Source organism: Mesocricetus auratus, unplaced genomic scaffold (assembly GCF_017639785.1).
Source record: "Mesocricetus auratus isolate SY011 unplaced genomic scaffold, BCM_Maur_2.0 Super-Scaffold_100227, whole genome shotgun sequence".
Classification (NCBI taxonomy): Eukaryota; Metazoa; Chordata; class Mammalia; order Rodentia; family Cricetidae; genus Mesocricetus; species Mesocricetus auratus.
This window is the reverse complement of record NW_024429255.1, coordinates 125,771-147,952: the sequence shown is the minus strand read 5'-3', so window position 1 is coordinate 147,952 and position 22,182 is coordinate 125,771. Positions and strand designations below refer to the sequence as shown.

Genomic DNA, 22,182 nt, shown 5'->3' with positions numbered 1-22,182 from the left:
CTTTACTTCTGAAGCATAGTCTTGCTTGGTATAATAATCTTGATTGACAGTTATTTTCTTTTAGAACATGGGAAGTGACATTCTGTTTCCTTGCAGCCTGTAGTGTTTCTGCTGGAAAATCTACTGTTTAAGTATCATGAGGTTTCACTTAGATGTTTCTTGGTGAAGACTAAAATCCTTATACTTTTGACAGTTCTATATTATGATGAAGATCTTTTCTTGTCATGTCTCTAAGCCTCTTGCATGATTGGGAAAGCTGTCCACTATTATTTCATTGGAGAGTTTCTCCATACTGCTAATCCGTGCCTTGGATGATTCATGGCTACTTGTTGATTTAATGGCAGTCTACAAATTTTGTGTGCTTTATTTTTTATTTTTGGCCTGAATGAGTTATTTAAAAAGAACTGTCTTCAAGCTTATACATTTTTTTCTTCCACCCAAACTAATATATTGTTGAGGCTTTCAACCAAATTTTATAGTTGACATATTATGGATACCTTACTCCTAAGATTTGATTTTTTTAAAAAATTCTCTTTGCTGAATATCACATTCACATCCTACATTGTCTCCTGTGCTTACTTAAATGTTTGTATTATTTTAGATTTCATTGAGCTTTAAAAAAGTCCATCCATTTCTGTCTAGCTCTAGTACTAGAGCTATGACCTTCACTGATTGACTTGAATGTTTGTATGTATGTACAGGTGCACATGTCAGTGTTTCTGTGGAGATCAGAGGACAACTTTTGGGAGTGAGTTACTTCTTTCCACCATAGGGGTTCCAGGAGTAGTTCATCAGCCATGGCGGCAAGTGCCTTTACCCACCAAGCATCTTGCCAACCCCCAGGCAGCCCTTTGGCAAGCCCAACTCTTTGACAAGCCAGGGAGTCTGCTTGAACACTCTGGAGAAATTCATTGCAGTTGCTAGGATTACTGCGACCACATCTCTACTGAGGTCATTAGGAGGCCTGGTGTACAAGTGTACAAGGTGTCAGTTCTAGGGAAAACAAGCCTTTGTGAACTTTAGATGATCCTGCTCACCTTGCAGAGGTTCTCACTCAGGCCTGGAGGAAGTGGCTGAAGCTCCAGAGTCACCAGGAGCCGAGGGCTCTGATACTCTTAGAAAGCTCAGGGTTGGAATGTGAAGAAATGGCTAAGCATTCCAGTGGTTCAACAAAACATGTATGATTAGTACAGTGAGGCTAAATCTGTGCACATGCAGAGCTGTGATTGGTGAAATTATTATCTGTGTATAAGCATGCCACACCTCTCTTCTTTCTGTATAAACAGGATATTCTCCACTTGGGCTAATCTGGGAAACTGCTTCTCCCCTGTGCACTACTTCCTGGTATTGCATCATTAGACCCTAATAAAGGCATCTTATGAATGGTCTTTTGCCTACATTGAACATGGAGAGTAGACAGAAACCTGAGTGGCACATGAGAAGGCAGTTGAAGAGTTCCAGAGTATCAGGAGCTGAAGGCTCTAATACCCTCAGAAAACTCAGAGCTATGATATCAAGAGTTTGGCTAACAATTCCAGAGAGCAGAAGCTAACTATAAAATATGGTAGAGGTACTGAAGGTAGAGAAGCTGTGACTATGGAGGAGAAGGCTTTAATGTGGGAGCTAGGTCTACAAAAACTACACATCCCCCTTGAGAGTTTGGTGAGAGATGAGGATTCAAGCGTCAAAAGGTCCATATGGACCTACAATTCCAGATATTAGGTGTTGCTTCTCTTAAGCCCAGAGCAGTAAGCTTCTGCCTTGAACAGCCAAAGCTGTGAGCCTCCAGCTTTGAAGGTTTAGAACCCTAAGTTCCTAGTAGTTCTCAAGACTTAGAGAGCTAAATGTCTAAATATAGAAGGCTGGCTTGTGAACCTCTAGAACTCAGGCCTGTCACCACTAAAAAGATTGCTTGCCTAGCCATGTTCAAATAGAGCAATATGCTCACCTGGAAATCAGTTACTCATGACACTATAGGTAACAGTCTCTACTCCCTACCCTGTTGTAATATGTACCTAGAATATGTAATATGTACACAATACCCAGCATGTTTGACTCAATTATTGGGTAAAGTTTGAACTACAAGGCAGCTAGTTAATGAACTACCTCAGTATGATATCTGTGGGTTCTCAGAGATGGGAACATGTAGGGTTTTCTGACCCCTGGAGCCGTCCAGATTCAAACAAAAGTTCTCTTCTTAAGTAGCTCCTGGCTACAGCATGAAGAGTCCACAGTGAGATGATATAAAAAATCATTTTCAAACAAGACTACTGTATAGACTTTAGATTACTTATCTAATTAAGACAGCAAGCCAATGTGGATTGTGAAACCTTCCAATAGCTGGATTGTCAGTTTGTACACTGGCTTTGTGAGCTGAGACTGTTTTCTCATCTACATCTCTATAGAGGGTTGGCTTTCCCTCCCCAGGCTGCAGGTGCCAGGATATTTTCTCTTACAATGACTTTGTCCCAAGTCTCTGAATTTCACAAGGTTCTGATGTTCTCTTTTTGTTTTTGCTTTTTTGAGACAGGGTTTCTTTGTGTAACAGTCCTGGCTGTTCTGGAACTCACTCTGTAGATCAGGCTGGCCTTGAACTCACAGGGATCCATCTGCTTTTGCTGGGATTAAAGGTGTGCACCACCACTGCCTGACTGGTTCTCATGTTCTTTACTGTTGCTCACCTCAAAATGCAGCTATCCATTTGTTTGGATTTTTTTCTTCACAGGAAGTGAGTGATAGGTGCCTCTAGTCTTCCATCTTGGTATTCCCTCTAAAATGTCTTGACAGCCAGAGGACCAGTACCTTGGCTTGCTATTCCTTTGAATTCAGTTGAGTTCTAACAGCAGTCACTTCTGTACTTTTCATTCGGGAACTGAGTCCTTTTCTTTAATTTTATTAAAAAGTGTAAGAAATAAGTGCTGCTCCTTTGGTTATCAATCTGATTGGGAGCCAGAAAACAAACCACACATATTGCACTTCTAGAAGCTTTGTTCTTTAATTAGCCACGGAGTGATTTGTTCAGCAAGCTGCTTTTGTGTAGCCATACAGTGCATATTCTGAGTGACGCAAACTGCACTTCATACAAATGTCTTGCCCCCTCCAAAAAGAAAAAGAAAAAAAAAGGAAATTACAAAGTGCTGCTGATTGCATCAGGAATGTAATCAGTTCTGTGAATGAGATAAGTCATTCTGATTCTTAAACAGTAAAGTGGCATATTTCACAGGATATGTCCTTTTATAATACACAGTATTTTAAAAATTCACACTCACCATACTTATAAATTACTTTAAATCCATTAAAATAATATAATACTAATCTGTAGTCCACACCTTTCCCACAGTAAATACAAATACTTTTTTCATGACCTAACAGGGCTGATAAATAGGCATTAAGAATGGATGGGTAACAAGGAGACACCCATTGGTAGAGTTTTTTTTGAAGTTTAAACCAAGAAATCAAGATCTAATACGCTGGAGATTACCCATTTAACACCAAATCAAGTGTGGGAATATTCCAGAGAAATGTGGTCTCAGGTACCCTAGGGACATAGAAAGTTGGGTCTCCTACAAATACCTAAATTTTTACTACTGAGGCCAGCATGGTGTTGGGGCACAGTGCTGGGAAGTTATCACAAGTGTGTAGGTGCATATAACATACTGTTCAATACAAAAGAATGCAGGTCTATTTCCCACCAAGACTTAAAAGAGGGTGAGAAAGCCATCTGGACAACTTCTTTCTATAGTTAAAACTCTTTCACTTGAGAATCCTTTCTTTTATTAGTTATAGTTGAAAACACACAGGTAATGGGCATAGAGGTTGAACAATACAACCTCCCTGGATCATCTCATGTCAGCACAGCTCTGTGACCCTATCTTTGACTGTGGAACATAGAATATCCTCATACCCTTTGCAAGTAAGAGTGACAGCAGATTTCCAAAGCCTGAGAGTTGGCCCTAGTGACCTGTACCCTGAACTCACATCTTTCTGTGTCTCCTAGAAAAAGGGTCATATCTCCCTTCATGTTTCAGAAGCCCAGAGTGACAGGAAGTACAAACTATGTGCAAACTAAGCATGTTGCCTCCCTGAATCCTGCCTCCATTTGCTGTAATTTGCTTCAATCTATGATGCAGAATGAGTTTGCTTCTGTTACATTTTCTATGATACACAGCTACAGACAAATATTAATAAATGAGTAGAAAAGAAAATGTAGATGTTATTGAGGGCTAGAAATATGTGATGTAACTAGAATGCTCTGAAGTTTGGAGCACGGGTTCCATTTATTGGGAACCACTCTGCTGCTGCCAAAGAGTTTCTTTTGATGCCTTTTGAGATTGAAGAAAATCAGCGAGACAGAAGCAACAGAGAACTGTGAACCCCATATGGACTGTATCATGAGTGACTGCAATACAGTGTCAATATGTGGTGATGCAGAGGTCCCAATAAGAACTAATGGGAGTAGAACATTTGGTTCTGACAGTACTGAGTTATGGCTTCATCTCTGTCACACCAGTAGTGCCTGCTGACCCACAACAATAGCATTCTTCTCCTCCAAGGAGTGCCTACACTTTCTGAGACATTCTTAGGATTGTGCGGATTTCCCCCACCCCATCCTGGCGGCTTGTTAAATGATTAGAAATCCACAAATCTAACAACTGAAAAAATGTTTTTATTTAACTTTATTCAAATTCAGGTTTTAGGTCCCTGAGAAAAATTATAAAGTCTTTTAATATCAGTTACCTAGTTCCTACAAAGTGTAGGTAGTTTTTTTCTCAGCCCCAAATTTAATTTATAGAAAAACAAAACAAAAAATTAAACTGAAAAATTTAGGAGGGAGAATTGTATGTCAAGTGCTGATCCCCCTAGGCCATTCCTCTGAAATAAAGGAAATTGCTCAACAGCTTTAAAAAAATATTTAACATTTTGACCCAAGTGAAGAGCAACAGTTAACATCCAGCAATAGCTGCTCTCCCCAAAACTAAAACAGACTGTGTAGTAAGCAAGGCCAAAAGCAGTACCCCACCTTGACACAGCCACACAAGGTTCCTTCAGGACAGTAACCAACATTCTTATTGTTAATGCTTGTGCGATATAAAACTTAACATTTACTGATTGACCATCATCATTGGGGGGATTTTCAAAGCTTCCTTCATGTGCCTCAATGTTTAACTCATACCAGGGAAAGGGAAGACTCCTGCTACCATGAGCTGCTGTGCAGAATGATGCTACAAGTCTCATCTCTAGAGCCAGCCAATGACCACTGAAGCAGTGGCATGAGGTTCAGTGTTGTGTAAGAGGAGAGACCCTGCCTTAACAAGAGACTTATTATTCCCATAACTTCAAACCAAAGAAAATGAAGAAAACCAAAATTCAGGTTATAGGTGGTAAAGGCTCTTTTGTAACAGTGCATGTGGTAGTTGGACAAAATGTATTTAGTGACTTTAAAAATAAACATTTTCACATACTTAAGAAAGGGTATCATGTTTCATTTCACATACATTATAAATAGCAAAAACAGATTTCTACTCCCACAACTGCTAGTACATGATGTTTCAGACATTATAACTTAGGGACATGGAGACCACCAGTGATGAAAACGATGCCCTTTTCCTACAACCCAGGGGCAAATGGTTCTCACCACCTATCCAATGGCCTCTCATCTGTAGGAACAAACTCCATGGGAAGAAGGGGGAAGCACAAAGTTAAAAAGAAGTAGGCATACTATACATGTGTATTTACAATAAACTTCATGAACAAGTAATATTAACAAAAATAGCTTCAAGTAGTCCTTGATTTTTTTTTTCATCTAATACTGATGGTCTGAGAAAAAAAGAAGAAAAACATTAAATAGATCATATTAAAACTTTCTAAATTTTTTGGCAGCTTTCTATAACACTCATGCAATATATGTGAGTACTTGTAGCGAAGTGATTACATGGTCACATTATTTGTCTTGAGTCTATGGTGGTTAGTCCACCAGCAGAAGAATAGGCTCGGATACAGTCTTCAGTTTAGTCTATACAATAACAAAAGCCTGGATCAATCAAGATGAAGCCTTCACATTTAGGGATTACCTAAATGTGTCTGTGACAAAGAAAACAAACAAACAAAAGACTAGAGGAATCTGATCTGATAGCCAGGGTGTATGTATCAGGACAGTATGGCTACCAAAACTTTATCCCATGCAATATATTTGGCAGGAATTAACCAGGAGTTAGACCAGCTCTGATTACTATGCTATCAAACATCAACAAGAGACAAAGCATGGTCTCTTCACTGTATGACCAGATGTAATTGAGACATGTGTGATGGCTTAATGGAAATCATAGTTTGTTTCCAAATATAACGAGTATTTTTAAATTAAATTTAAAATAGAGTGCTTGGGCCTTTTGCTCATAAATCCTTAGGGGAAATATATTCTACCACAGCTCTTAACTATCTCAATACAAACTCAAAAGCTTTTGCTTTTATGGTTAAGAGAAGTTTGTCTATTTTCTTCAAATGCTAGAAATCAGAGCATTCCTCAGGATCACAGCAGCCTCCTAGCTTAACAAGTATCTGTGGGAAGGGAAGGGTAAGTAAAGGAGAGGCAACTACTGCTGGCCAAAATCCCCCAGGTCCTAGGTGACTTTGTTTAGTGGAATCTAAAATCAAATATAGCAGCCAAGGCACAGTTAGCCCATCCCTAGCAAGCTTCAAAGAGGCTACTTCTGCAGGAAGCCCAGTGATCCAGCATACAATCTGCTCAAACAAGAGGCAGGACCATTAGGACTGACTGTTATGGACAAAGTGACCAGAAGAGGCCCCAAAGATGAGATGTGTTTACCACTCTAGCCACATAGGCACGCATCTGTCATTCAGACCATAAACTCATTATTTCCAAAGAGTGGTAGCTGCTGTGCAGAGCTGCAGTCTGGGTCCACAGTTTTCTTTCGGCCAGATGTGACTGTCCCTTCTGGGGTCTCTTTGGTTTTCTGAGGTGAATTTTTCACATTCTTTAGTTTTTGTTTGCCCTTTTCAGGGTTGAAGGTTCCTCTGCTGATGAACTGAGGCCTGTCTTCCAGGGATTTGGCTTGGCCTAGTGGTCCTTCCGTTCCCAGGGCCTCACAAGCTGAGGCAGCTCAGTAAAATGGAGACTTGGAATAAATCTGAAATCGCTTTCTAGTGCCATGAGATGATGTAGTGTTAGATAAACATGAAGAGACAGAGGAGTTGACTGAGTCCACAGAGTCTGGCTGCTTCCTTAGCTGCTTTCGCAACTTGCTTGAAGGCTCAGACTTAGCAGCTACTTTCAGGGAGCTAATAGTTAAGCTTCTCTCTAATGTAAACACAGAAGACAAAGTTGTACATGATGGTGTCTCTTAAGGAACATCAAGTAATGAGTATTAGCCAGTGTTCACATGTAAAAATGAATGTGTCAAAGTTGTGAGGGTCTAGCTGATCTACTTTGTGTAGAATCATTACTTAAAAAGCTCTCTTGGGTTGGGCCTCGTGGTGCACACCTTTAATCCCAGAGCTTGGAAGGCAGAGGCATATAGATCTTTGTGAGTTTGAGGCCATCCTGGTCTACAGGAGTTCCAGATCAGCCAAGAAGCTACTGAGTAAGACCTTGTCTGCAAACAAATAGACAAACCCTCTCCATCCAGTTCCACAAATATTTCATAGTAAGTCCCAGGGAAGTCTGGTATGTTTGAGTATGAGGTCAGCAGAGACCTAGAATAGTCACCACCTCACAGTCATTCCAAAGGCTCTGTCTCCCTGAGATACACCACCCACTTAAACACCTCCTTTGGTGTGGCAGTTCTTCCTCACAGCAGGACACAGTTTTGGCACTCATTCTTATGAAATGGCCATGAACCGTGATTACTGACTTTTTCCCCCTATAGTAAGTTACCAAAATTTAATAAATTATCAACTGCATTACACTGATCATTTGTGAGTCTACTGAACAATTATGAGGAAGCATAACAAAGACCTGTAATTCCTTAGGAATCTGTCATCTTTTTATGTGAGGTCAGTGCCTTTGTAACAGACTCTACTTAGTGTGGCAATTTTGTTTTTTGTAAGACAGGGTCTCTGTAATAGCTCCGGCTGTCCTGAAACTTGGTTTGTAGACCAGGCTGGCCTTGAACTCACAGAGATCCACTTGCCTCTGCCTCCTGAGTGGTGGAATTAAAAGTGTACAGCATCATGCCCAGCTTGGGGATTGTTTTTCTTTTAAACCATTAAAAACTTTTATTTATTTATTTATATATTTTTATGTGTGTGCATACTTTGCTTGTATGCATGTATGTGTACCAAGTGCCTGGTACCCTCAGAGGCCAGAAAACGGCATCAGATCTCCTGGGACTGGAGTAATAGACAGTTATAAGCTACCATGTGGGTGCTGGGAATTGAACCCAGATCCTCTGAAGAGCATCCAGTGAGTGTTCCTAACCACTGAACTATCCTTCCATCTCAACTTGGGAATTCTTATTCCTTCTTTACAAAACAAATTGTGTCTCTAGTATAATATATTCATTTATCAGATTTCTCAAATATGGTACCTTTAGAATCCATATTCAAATTTTCGGAGCTGTCAGCAGTCCCAATAGAAGCCTCAGACTCAAGGGTTTCATCATCAGAGGCACGAGGTTCCAATACAAGCATCTCAAATGTTAGTTCCTCCCTATAAAATACAATCAACAAACCCATTAACATGAGAGGAAGCAGAAGAAAGTTGACAGGAAGACTTTCCATGAAAGCAAAGAAGGTAAGTATCAAAGACATTTCTCACTGTACCACCAAGGTGATGAAGGAGGATTTATTTTTATGCAAAGCAACAGGTGGATGGAAGTACAAGATGACAGCAAATCTATGAGTAACGGTGGGGCTAAGGGGAGATAGGCTGAGGCAGGTTGTAACAGATATTTTGAGATGAACTCTGGATTGAAAACTAGGTGTTCAAGGTTCTAAATTCATTCATGAAATAGCAGCAAGTACTCTTCTCTCTCTGGACCTCTGCCTCTTCATCTAGAAAACACACTAGATTGTCTCCAAAATTCTTTCTGGCTCTTATACTATTTTTGATGAACTGAAGCTATACTAACTACAAACTTTATTTTCTACCTTGACCACATCTTCTGCATTATTAACTTTCTCCAAATAACAGATCATATAGCTTGTCAATTCCTGGTAATAAGCCAGCTCTGAATCTATTTTTTCCCCTTCTTTAAATCAAGTCTCCTCCTGTCAGACTGTTCTTAGCCTTACTGCTACTTTAAATAGCCTGAAATCCACAGACCATCTTTTTAAGCACAGCCTTGCCAGTAGCTCACTACCTCCATGTGCAGTCACATGTTTGAGATTTATGCTCACATTTCTGCACTTTCTCTTTCCTAACTTCCTATTTATCCCTCTAAACCTCCAATACCATGTTTACCGAGCTGAGGTAGGTCATCTTTTCAGTCCCTGGTTAGTAACTACTACCTCACTATTTCCACAGTTAAACCTTAGCTGCTTTTCAGTTGCCCTAAATTCCAGAAATCAATCCTGACTTAAAGGTTTCTTGATTCTTCATGAATCAAGTTCTCAGACCTAAGAGGTGAGCTATAGGGACCCAAGGAAACCGTTATGATTTCTTAAGAGTAATTGGTCAGTCAGAACTAGTACATAGTACCTTCATGGAGAATCTTTACCTAGTACCCCAGAACCCAGGACAGGTGCTGCCTTGTTCTGTCTAGCTGTTGGGTCTATGGTCATACTGATTTTTAAATAACAACACTTACATTATTATTCCTTTATAACTGCAACTAATGCCTATGCTTGGAGAGAGCTTTGTTTTAGCCAAGGGACTCGTACTCTTCCTTTTCCAGAACACATCTGTTTATGCAGGCTGGTCCTAACCTGTTGGGACTGTAGTACCTCATCTTGGCTCTCCATTGTCATGTCTGTTGAATATGGTCTGAGACAGCATATACTGTGTATGTATACCCTCCTATTCCCACTTCTCAGCATCAAGATTCATACTTCATTCATGGATTTCCTTTCCTGAGGTAAGAATTTCCACACTTACCCAGAGTATAGGCAACAAGTCTCTGACAACTCTACATCCCTTTGACCACCTGACATAGTGCTTAACACAGGAGGTAACTAATGAATAAGGAAAACCAAAGGGTAGAAGGAAGGAAACACAAAAGACAACTGGAATCTCCTTTTTTCTGGACACTCACTTCTCTTTCTGTAGGTTCTCAATCTGCTCAGTCAGCACTTTTTCCTCCTGCTGCATTGCTGCTTGCTGCTGTTCTGTGATGTCGCTCTCCATGGCTGTTTCACTAGTCATGGTCTCTTCAGGGACATCAGACATGGAAGGCAATCGGACTATAACAGGAGAGGATGGACTTGGATAGTTTCCTCGATGTATACGCCCCTTTCCCTGTAGAGAAAAATCATTTTAGAAAGTAAATTAACTGTGGCAGACAGTGGCTGTCACACTAACACTGAAGATACATATTGTTTTCAACATGCTTACAGTGTTCAGACAATGCTTAACTAAAAACCTTGTAAGGACAATCTCTGGGAAGATCAAAAAAACAAGTCCCCGAAACTCAAGCTCTAGAGGGAAAAACATTTATATATAAGAGATCACTATTGTGATATGTTTTCTCAAGAATTTCCTATTTTTGACATGAGGGATCATGTAAGAGTTCACTATTGTGACATGTTTTCTCAAGAATTTTCTATTTTTAACACAAGGGAGGGAAAAAGCTCATTATTGTTTTAAATTTGCTACCTTACTTATGACTTTAGTTTCTGGTAATAGCTGACTAGGTTTAACAAGTTGAATCTCCTGCCAAGAATGACTAGATAAATGCATGCTTAAAAATACTGGATAACTAAAAGGGGGGGCAGCACTTACTGGTGATTTGCAGTTTCATAGAGACAACAGAGTGTGAGCAGAGCTTTGAACATACTATAGTTGGCAACTATAGCACAGACCAGCAACAGTCTGGAGCTACATCTAGCCTACATACATATTTACAAATCTTTATCATAATAAACTCATTATTATTAATAAATTATCTATGGCTGTTTTCTTCAGAGATGGGAGAGATGGCTTACAAAATCTAAAACTACTTACTCCATGAACCTTCAGAGAAAAAACTTGCTAACCCCTTAAGTACAGAAAAAAAGGGTATGAGTTGTTGCCCCATAAAAGGTCCATGCCTAACACTGGGATCCCCAAGGTTTGTATTCTACACAGAAAGGTAAATTGAAATTATCACAGCTGTTACAGATGTGATAGCCTAGCTTTAAGTCATTTAATGGTCTATATATAGTTGGTACAAAATTTTTTAACTTCTAAGACTGAATTAAAATGATTAAACTGTTAGTACCCAAGGATCTAACAAAAAATAAGATTACTCTTTGTATGTAAGCAATGTCATTCCAGGCCTCAAAATACTTTCTATGAATCATTTTTTTTCAAATCAAAAGTAACCAGTAATAAAAGGAGATAAATAGAAAACAAAAGCTCTCAAGGATTGTGGCTATCAGGACAAACTAAAAACATAACTGAACTAAGTAGAATGGAAGTTAGGTCTTAAGAAAAATCCAGAATGAAACCAGGAGAACCCAACACAAAAGTAAAATTTAATGGTAAAAGAGGAAAAAACAGTAAAAAAAAGGTGAATATGAGGTGAAGGGATAGTTAACATTGATATGCTAAGTCATAAAACATTAAAAAAACAAATGATGATATTAATGACTGATTTAAATGACTTTAAATATCCATATATGTCTTCAAAGGAGGACAAAAATTTCAGAGTCTGTATTTTAAAACATTACTAAAAGCCCAAGGCAAGAAAAACAAATTCCCTCCAAAAACAACAAATTCCCAACAAAAACAAATTCCCTCCAAAAAATAGCAATAATTAGATTCAAAGCTCCACAGAAATAATGGAAGAAAACAATACGCCAAATACAAAAAGCAAACACCACACACACACACACACACCCCAATGAAATATTTATCTAGATTGTGAAAAGAACAAGTTACCACCAATTTAGAATTCAGCAAAAATCTTCAGGAATAAAGTTGAGAAAGAGAAGACAAGGGAAATTTGATCCAAGCAGACCTATGCTTAAAGAAAGTTCTCAAAGGCAGGAAGGAAATGCCCAAAAGAAAAGTTAGAGATTCAGGAATGAAAACACACAATGACAACATACAAATGTTTTGTATTTAAAAATCTACAAATAGCAAAAAAAAAGAAAGAAAGAAAGAAAAAACTCAAGTGACAATTAAGTCAGACAATAACACATTAAAGTCCTTGCACATTACCTAGGAAGAAGATAAAAAGTACCAATTAATGAACATTGAAAGGGTACAGGTTAAAAACCTCTAGCAGAATGAAAATGAGATATTAAGAGGGAAGTAATAAAAAAGAACAAAGGAGACCAGAAATGAAAAGGGAACACATCAGGAAAAACAGCAAAACCTGAATATTTAACAGATTTAAAATATAAACATAGGGGCTAGAGATAGGATCAGTGGTTAAGAACACTGGCTGCTCTCAAAGAAGACCTGGGTTCAGTTGCAGCATCCACATGGTGGCTTACATACATTGTAATTCTAGTTCCAGGGCATCAGACACCTTCTTCTGGCCTCCTCAGATACCATGTATGCCTGTGGTACACAGATACACATGCAGGCAAAATACGTATACACATACTTTTGAAAAAAATCCAAATATAATATCAACAGCATTAAGTGTGTGTGTGTGTGTGTGTCTCAGATGCTCCTGTTATAACTGGGAAGTTGTCAGAAATGTGATAGTTAAGGGCTACATATAAAATATTCAAAAAGGTGGAAAGTAGCTGAGTGTGGTGACTGTAATCCTAGCACTTGGGAGGCTGAGTCTGAAGCTATCCTAGAATATATGAGTTCCAGGCCAGGATCTCGGAGAGTTCAAGCCTAGCCTGGTCTACAAACAAGTTCCAGGACAGCCAGGACTGTTACACAGAGAAGCCCTGTCTAGAAAACAAATAAACAAAACTAAAAAAGAAAAGAAAAGAAGAATGAAAAGACACACAGCTGTAACTCCTTATGCCAGCACTCCAGCACTTGGAAGGCAGAGACGGGAAACTCTTTGTGATTTTGAGGGCAGTCTGCTCTGGTCCACAGAGCAAGTTCTAGAACAGGACTACAGAGAGAGACCTTGTCTCAAAAAACTAAACATAAAAGCTTAACATAAAGTGAGAAGTACCATTTATAACAGAAGGATTTTCAGAATGAAAAAAGTTCAAATTATAAAGATATAGCATTTCCAAATTTGTATATGTCTATATATCTAAGGCCATTTCTTAATAGCTTCAAATGGTTTGAATAAAGTATCAGCAAAAGACATAGAAAAGCTGTAGTCGACACAGTAGTAGTCAGGGATTAAGTATGTATGCACAGTAAACTACATTTTTCCACAGAATTAAAGTGGGCTATGTCCCAATTTATTTGTTTGCTTGTTTATTTATGTGAGTCAGGGTTTCACTATGTAATCCTGGTTGGCCTGGAACTCATTATATATTATGTAGACCAGACTGGCCTCAAACTTACAGAGATGCCCCTGTCTCTGCCTCTCCCATGCTGAGAGATTAAAGGAGTGTGCCATGATGCCTTGCTTAAATTGTTTTTTATACAAACTAGGAAAATATAACAAGTACATTTAAGGGAAGGGTATTCTAAGACAATTTTATATTTATACATAATCACAGGAGCAGAAAAATATTGATGCATTATAAACTGAACTGAGCAATACATCAATGATGGTTTAACATCAATAAAATTTACAATTCCCTAAGCTAGACATGTAGCTTGAGCCTGTAAAACCAGTGCTCCTGAGGCTGAGGTGGTATATCACTGAAAATTCTAGGCCAGTCTGTGCTACATGGGGAAAAAAATCTCAAAAATACTTCAATGTGGATATATTAAAAACCTTAAAAATCTGATCTACCGAGTGAGTTCCAGGACAGCCAAGGCTACACAGAAAACCCTTTTTTAAAAAAAACAAAACAAAACAACAGCAAAAATCAACATTACACCACAATAACAACTCAGAAAACCAGGAATCAAATGAACATGCTTAGTCTCATAAAGAAAATTATGTATCAAACATCATGTTTAGTGATGGTGGAACATGCCAAGAATGATCACTACCACTGTTTCATTCAGCCCTATACTGAAGGTTCTAGTTCCTTTAGAAAAACAAAAGAGGAGGTGTAAGGACTACAAAAGAACTAATAAAATGATCATTCATAAATGATACAGCTAGAAAATGTAAAGAAATGCTCAGAACAATTATTAGGTGACTTCAACAAAGTCACTAAATATAAAATAAAAATACCAAAGTAAGTTGGATATTTTATGTAACAAGTAACAAAAAGAAAATTAAAAATTTACATAAAATTGATATTATAAAGCATTACACATTAATAACTAAAGTTGAAGATAAGTAAGATCTCAACATATAACTAAACCATGTAAGAGAACTTATGATATACATGGAAAGATCATGTTCGTGGGTGGGAAAATTAGTGTTACTGAAACAGCAAATCTCTTTTAAAAAGGAATTTTCACATGTAGTTAAAAAAAATCTCAAGGGTTTTGTGAAGGTGACTTATGAGTCACAAATAGCCAAAACTGAAGAAGATAGATGACTTTTTAAAACCAGTTTATTAGAAAGCTGAAGCACACAGACTAGTGAGGCGACTCAGTGGGCAAAAGCACTTGCTACACAAGGTTGACAACTTTGAGTTTGATTTCCCAAACACACATTAAAAACCCAGATGCACTGGCTTGCATCTAGAATTCTAGCATTCCTGTGGTGAGGTAAGAGGGAGGAAGAGACAGATGTTTGGGAAGCTAGTCTGGAGTAAGCAGCATGACAGAAACAGGAAAGACCTGGCCTCAAAACAATGTACAAGGAGAGAATGGACTTCCCAAAGTCCTCTGACCTCCATATACTTGGGTCACACATCCATTCCTCATATACATGAGACACAACACAAAAAACACCAGATTAAAGTAGTAGTACTGTCAATATGATCGTCAAAATGAGGTACCTAAAAACAGACTAGGTAAATAGATAAAATAACGAAGCTTTGAAAAGAAAAATTCTTAAACATACCTCTAAAGTACTAATAAAACTAGATAAACTAATAAAATTACACTAAAATTAACCTCTATTTTTTGAGTCAGAGACTTGTTATGAAAGCAAGACTGGGCTTCAACTGGTGACCATTCTACTGCTAACTCCCAAGTGCTGGAGTTGCTTGCATGTACTACCATGCCTGGCTTGAAAGACACTTTTTTGTTTGTTTTTGAGACAGGGTTTCTCCACGTAGCCCTGGCTGTCCTTGAACTCAGTCTGTAGACCAGACTGGCCTCACACTCAGAGATCCTTCTGCCTCCCAAGTGCTGGGATTAAAGACGTGCCCCACCACCAACAGCTCAGAAAGTCACTTTTAAGAGTTTAAAAAAAATCAAACCATAAAATGTAACACTTAAACAGAAGTAACTAAAGGATTTAGGCAGGATTCAGAAAGAATTAGAAAAAAACAACAACAAAACAACCCAAGTATAGAAAAATAGAAAAGCACATTTAGCATGCTCACAAAAACAAGGTTATCTTGAAGGTTGAGCCTACTTGTGCACATTAGAGTCACAGGACAGAACTCCAAATTTAAGAAGTGGCATGTATATTATGATGGCTGAAAGTAAAGTATGTGACAATACAAGTGCTGGGGAGGTGGTGAACCATTCAGAAATTCCTGTGCACTGCTAAATATAGTTCAGCCATTTTGGAAAATATTAAAGATATATCCTGTGACCCAACAATTTTACCCTTATACATTACCATAATAAAATATGTGTAATGTTACCCATTCCCTCAAGTCAAACTTTACTGCCCATAAACAATATACTGGATAAACTGGTATACACATACTGAAAGAGTGAGATGAATTACAACTAAACACATCACAGATAAGTCTTATCCACATAAAGCTGCCTAAAATGTCAGATAGAAAATAATCCACTATGTCTGAGGGATCTTCTTTCTTAGAAAGGAAAGGTCCTGTGTCCATGGTTTCTCTAGAAGACTACCAACCTTGCATTAGTAAGTTAGCCACTGTATGTTTGCGTGTATCTTTAGACTTTCTGTGTAGTACAGTAAGCCAGCCAGAGTACTGTGGTACAAGAGTCCTCCCTCCCTCTCTGCCTCTCTCCTTCTCTCCCTCCCTCCCTCTCTCCCTCTCCCTCCCTCCCTCTCCCCCCCTCTCTCTCCCCCTCTCTCCTTCTCCCCCCCTCACCTCATTGATAATTGAACCTAGGGCCTCAAGTATTCAGAACCACTCTACCAGATTTCCAGGAGGGGTATGGAGGCATTCCCATAGGATGTACAATGTGGGCAATGTTTTTGTAATAGTGCTAAAACACTATTTGCCCTTTCCACTTACTGACATTTACACTAATTAGATAAAAGTAACAGTGAGTGGACGAACACTGTGGACACTGCCACATATCAAGGCAGTGGTTCAGAACTGTATTACTAGTTTTCATAGTCTTTAAGAACATGTATTAACAAGTACAAATTAGTTTCATGCCATCAGTTAAGTCATATAATTATTAACCCTGAAGGGCTAAATTCACTGTTTTTATTTATGTATGATAAAATGACAAGTACAAAGCAGCACTTCTCTCTGCAATATGCTGAGGGTTGTCCTAGTATAACAATTGTATCTGAATAACTAGTTTCCTAGCCACCTGAATGACTGAGCTGCTTTTATCTTCAAACACTGGGATAATTGGCAAAGTATGATTATTCACATAGGAGTATGTTGTATAGGCTTTGTTTGACCCTATTTAAAAGGAACCTATTAATTTCAAGTAACAATTTTGTCATTGATAGCATTTTAAGCTTTATAAAAAAATTAGAATTTTTTGGAAATTTGGAAAACTTATCAACTTTCCTAAAAGTTTGACAGCATCTCAATGCCATCAATAAAAATTTAGACAGAAGATGCTGTCCCATCTTTTTTTTTTTTTTGGTTTTTCGAGACAGGGTTTCTCTGTATTGTTTTGGAGCCTGTCCTGGAACTTGCTCAGTAGACCAGGCTTGGTCTCGAACTCACAGAGATCCACTTGCCTCTACCTCCCGAGTGCTGGGATTAAAGGCGTGTGCCACCAATGCCCGGCGATGCTGTCCCATCTTAAACCAGCAGTTTTCAATGTGTGGGTCACTACCCCTTGGCAAACCTCTATCTCCAAAAATATTTACAATTCATAACAGTAACAAAATTACACTTATGAAGTCGAAACAAAAATAATTTTATATTGGGGTCACCAAAATCTGAGGGATGATATTAAAGGGCCATAGCATTAGGAAGATTGAGAGTCACTGACTTAAATGGCACTGGCATTGTACACAGAGATGACAGGTTGGATCTGACTGTCAGGAGAGTAAATCTGGAGCCACCACTCATCTTCAGTTAGACTACTGACAGAGCAGTGTAAAAACAGTCAAACAGAACTGCCACACAACACTGGAATAGCATGCAGAATTCTGTTTATCCTATAATTCTTCCTCTAGATAAAGGTTGAGTCAGCCCTGCAAGTAAGTTTACCCTACAACTCCCCAGATAGAGGGGTAGCCTAAAGAAGTGAGAATAATACAGGATACCATGTCTATGACTGAAATTTTAATATAAAGTGCATTTAAATGAGACAGAAGCATTTGAAAGAAATCTAATAGTGATATGCTGTTAAGTTAATATTCTGAGGAAAAGGGAAGCTTGGTATAGTAGAACTGACAGTTTCTACACAATTATTAGCTACTAGTAAATGATACCTTCATTTAAAGATCAACAAGTTAATGCTTCCCAGCAAAATGAGTACACAGAAACAGGTATTTTGAAATTAGTTTCCACATATCTTGGTGTTTTAGCTTTCTACTCTTCCATTTCTCCTTTACATAAATACTGTTTATAAAGAGAGGCAGCAACAACAAAACCCTGTCTGACAAACACTTAAGTAGCTAAAAGCCATATTTCTACATTTTGGAAGATAACATCAGAATCACAGTTATCAACAGATACATAAGCGTTACTCATGATAGACACTGAAAACCACAACAGGTATTTCAAATAATAAAGTGGATTTTCTAGGAACACAGTTCATACAGCAGAATGAATCTGAGAACCTCAAATCTTCAACTCGCACCTTTTGAAGATTTAACTAAAATAGAAACTCTAAGGCAGGATTATCTGACAAGGAAAGACAATATATTTCAAATGAACACTGTTCACAGAGAAAGTGAAGGACCTAAAGAAAGTCATTAAGAAAAAGGCAAGTGAAGGCTGATCAAAAAGCGGTCCCTGAATTGGGTTTGAACATGTAAGGCAGACAGGCACGAACGACTGACAGGGCAGAACAATTCCCGGATGAATCAGACACAATGATGTGAAGTGACTATGACACATTGCAATATTAATACATACCGAGACTGAACTGCGGGTAATGCTCATAAATCTAACTGCAATTAGTACAGGTTTCTGGATTAGGAAGGACATGAAAAGGAAAGCAGAAGGTTAGAATGTACATGTCATTGCCCCAATTAAAAGAGAAGGCTAAACCTTTCAGTGGGATGAATATATCCATTCTCTACAGTACTGGGGAGGAGGGAATGCACAGCTTTTCCACTTGCTTTGAAATACAGTTTTGCAGTAAAGAAGCTCTTTCCTTCCTTCCTAGATAAGTACTAATAATAAATTAGACCTCTGAATACTGAGCTAAAATTCTTAATTCAGAAAAGGTTTTCTGTTTGTATGCAGTGCCAGGGATCAACCTTGTTTTAAAGGCAAGCATTCTATCAACTCATGTAAAGTCTCAGACCCAAATTTCATTTTAAATAGGATTTCTATTTTTAATGCCTTGGGGAGATATTTAGGTCGTATCCTATGATGAATGTGCTAGCCAGTTGTATGTCAACTTGATACAAGCTAGAGTCATTTTCAAAGACAGAACCTCTGTTGAGAAAAAATGTCTTCATTTTCTCAACAAGTGCAAAGCCTGAGGTGCATTTTATAGGCTGAAAATTATGTGGGAGGGTCCAGCTCATTGTGGCCAGTATCACTCCTGCTGAGCAGACTTAGCAAGCCACAAGAGGCTAGCCTGTAAGCAGTGCTCTTCCCACAGTTTCTGCCTTTAGGCTTCTCCCTTAACTTTGTGGAATGATGGACTGCAAACCCAAAACTGAAATAATACACCCCCCCCACACACACCAAGTTGCCTATGGTCATGGTGTTTTATCACAGTAATGGGAATCCTAAGACAATGAGCTTCATTTAATGTCCACTAACCCCTACCCTCTGTTGAACATGTATTCTATGCAAGGAAGCTGAAATAGGAAAAGAAGTAGTAGAGTTATTTCAACTCCAATCTAAACAAAAATTATAATGACACAGTAGAAGCACTGTGGGAGCCCTAGTAAAATACGAAAACTGGGAAGCTGCTGTTTTGAGAGATTTTCTGGGGACATGAAGTAAGTGCATGCTGTACAATGTTATTTTACAACTGAAAGGAGGGTAACAAGTAGACAAAAGTTAAACTTTAAGGCATCAGTTTACCAGAACTTCAGATCCTACTGATTCTTTGTTAATGGTAACTGAAATTATCTACATTATTACTGGTCCCTGGTTACAACAGAAGACATTAAATACAAAAGTCAGTAAATGAAGAAAATAAATTATCACTTATTAGCTCATCTCAAAGCCCAATAACAAATCCCTAAATAAATCTTTATTTTGATCATAGAAGACTCATAAATGGAATTCTGCTTCTGTATGAACAAGCACTTTAGTTCATATTCAATTCCAAATGATAAGTTCTCTACTGTCAGAAATCTTGGAAGGACCACCAAAAAATGATATGGTTGAGAGTAGGAAAAGATAATGAAAGGATGTAGAGAAAAAGTTAGGATAAAGTTAAGTTTTCATGGCACAGATAGGTAAGCAGGGGAGATTATAAGCCACACAACTTTTTATTCAAAATATTTTAAAATTTCTGCAAATGTAATTATATATATTCTGTACATAAAGCTGAAATAACTTAAAGATCATCAGATATTCATTCACAGCACCCATGTTTCTTCCTTCGATGCATAATCCATATGTCACAAATAGTAAAAAAAAAATCACAGAAAGTCCCTCCCTCTTCACCACGGTTTCATGTTTTGCATCTTACCATTGATCTACGAATCAGTGATAGTCTGGTCTTTGCTTTATTTTCAGCAAATTCCAGGCTACTGATATCTTTGAGACGAGCCTTATATTTATTCATTTGTTCTACAACAATCAGCTCCACACAGCTGAAACAGGAAGAAAGAAAAGACTGTTACAAGCAGAAGTAAATCAACTGATGTGTGGCATCCCTAGACTACTTTGAACTGAGTGTCCTAGACAGCTGAAGGGTGAAGGAAATGTCCTTTATTTATGAGCTCAGACAAAAGGAGATTCAGAATGGTGACTAACAACTTTGCCTGCATTTATAATCCTAGATCTAATAAATCAGACATGGGATTCAAGCCCTTGAATTTTCCAAAAGTTTCCCTGCACTCAGAGTCAGGAAAAAAAAAGGCTTAAGAAAAAAAGGTCAGGGTGAAATGTGGGAATACTGAAGTATTATAATCTAAGAGACAGAGTCATAAGATCATGATTGACTACATGCTTTATAAGGAGATATAAACTATAACTCAACAAAAGATAAATGTATTTACAAATATAAGTAATACTAAATTGAAGTAAGCCTTAGAATACCTATGAATCTGTTTAAAGGCACAGACCGTATGAAATCATTCACTGTGTTTGATATTTGGATAAAAAGAACTACACCAACTAAGATCCTGTAGAACTGAATGTGGCTGGTCTTACGTGGTAGTCTTACTGATATCTTGTACACTTTGTAGTGGATCAGTAGTGTCAGGGCAACGGAGAATGCAAGGTGCAAACACAATGGCCAGAGCATTAGCAGACATTCGATTAGTGTCTTCCTGTAGAGCAATCCTAAGAAATAAAGCAAAACCAACACAAGTGAAAAGGAGATAAAAATAATAGTAGGAAGATATGGAAAAGAAAACAGTATGCCCATAGTACTGTGCAGAAACCCACCTAAGTTTAAGGAAGACATCATAGACATCTCCTCTTTACCTGGAAAATGGACTTTTACTACTCCCTGAAACAGTCTGGGTCATAGGTCAACATACAACATATCAGGGGCAGTTTGTGACCAGCTGCTTAAGGCCAACATCATGAACATGTCTGCAGAGTTGAAGCTGTGTTTTTTTCTAATTTTTAAAATATGATTTATTTATTTTTATGTACATTAGTGTTTTGCCTGCATGTATGTTTGTGTGACAGTGTCAGATCCCCTGGAACTGGAGTTACAAGACAATTGTGAACTGCCAAGTTGAGTGCTGGGAATTGAACCCGGGTTCTCTGGAAGAGCAGTCAATGTGCTTAACCTCTGAGCCATCTCTCTAATACCTAGAGTAGAAGTTTTAAGGCATTTCCAACCCCTTCTAATATTTACACATAAAGAAAGATACCTTCTACTGAAGCCTCTAGTCAGTCAATTCCTAAGTATCATCTTTATCCAGCTCACACAAAGTAGACAACTACAGACACAAACTCTTTTGTAGTTCAGGTGTCAAAATGGCTAAGTTACTTGGTGTCACCATGAAGTGGGAGCTACTTATGAAACAGTCACTCAGCAAATCTGTGCTTTAAGGAACCCTAACCCCCTATTTAAGGTACAAAGTTTAGAAAGGCAGAAAGGTGTTTATTTGGAGTTGGGGGTGTTGCTTTTTTAAACATTGGTAAGGACCAAACCAAGGGTTCTGTGCATGCTAGATAAGCACTCTACCTCTGAACTATATTCCCAGGCAAGGCATATATAATACATACATACATACATACATACATACATACATACATATCTCCATATCCACATTCTTTAACTGAATAGAATCTTGACCCCCTCCCCTGAAAAAAAAGGTCAGGCACAATGGTGCATAATCCCAGCACTTGTGAGGCAGAGACAGGCAGATCTCTGTGAGGTCAAGGCCAGCACAATCTACAGAGTGAGTTCCAACATAACCA

At 38.3% G+C, this 22,182-nt stretch overlaps 1 protein-coding gene across 1 annotated transcript in view; it reads right to left on the bottom strand.

Moving 5' to 3' along the window:
- Positions 1–2,970: 2,970 nt before the first annotated feature.
- The window catches only part of LOC121136466 (unconventional myosin-IXa-like), a gene marked incomplete at its 5' end in the record, with an annotated part of 143,501 nt that continues 124,289 nt past the window's right edge, over positions 2,971–22,182 (bottom strand). The window contains 6 exon segments of the mRNA XM_040736944.1: positions 2,971–7,315; positions 8,544–8,665; positions 10,209–10,411; positions 18,526–18,579; positions 20,270–20,393; positions 20,956–21,087. Of these exon segments, the coding sequence (XP_040592878.1) occupies positions 6,855–7,315; positions 8,544–8,665; positions 10,209–10,411; positions 18,526–18,579; positions 20,270–20,393; positions 20,956–21,087 (1,096 nt within the window).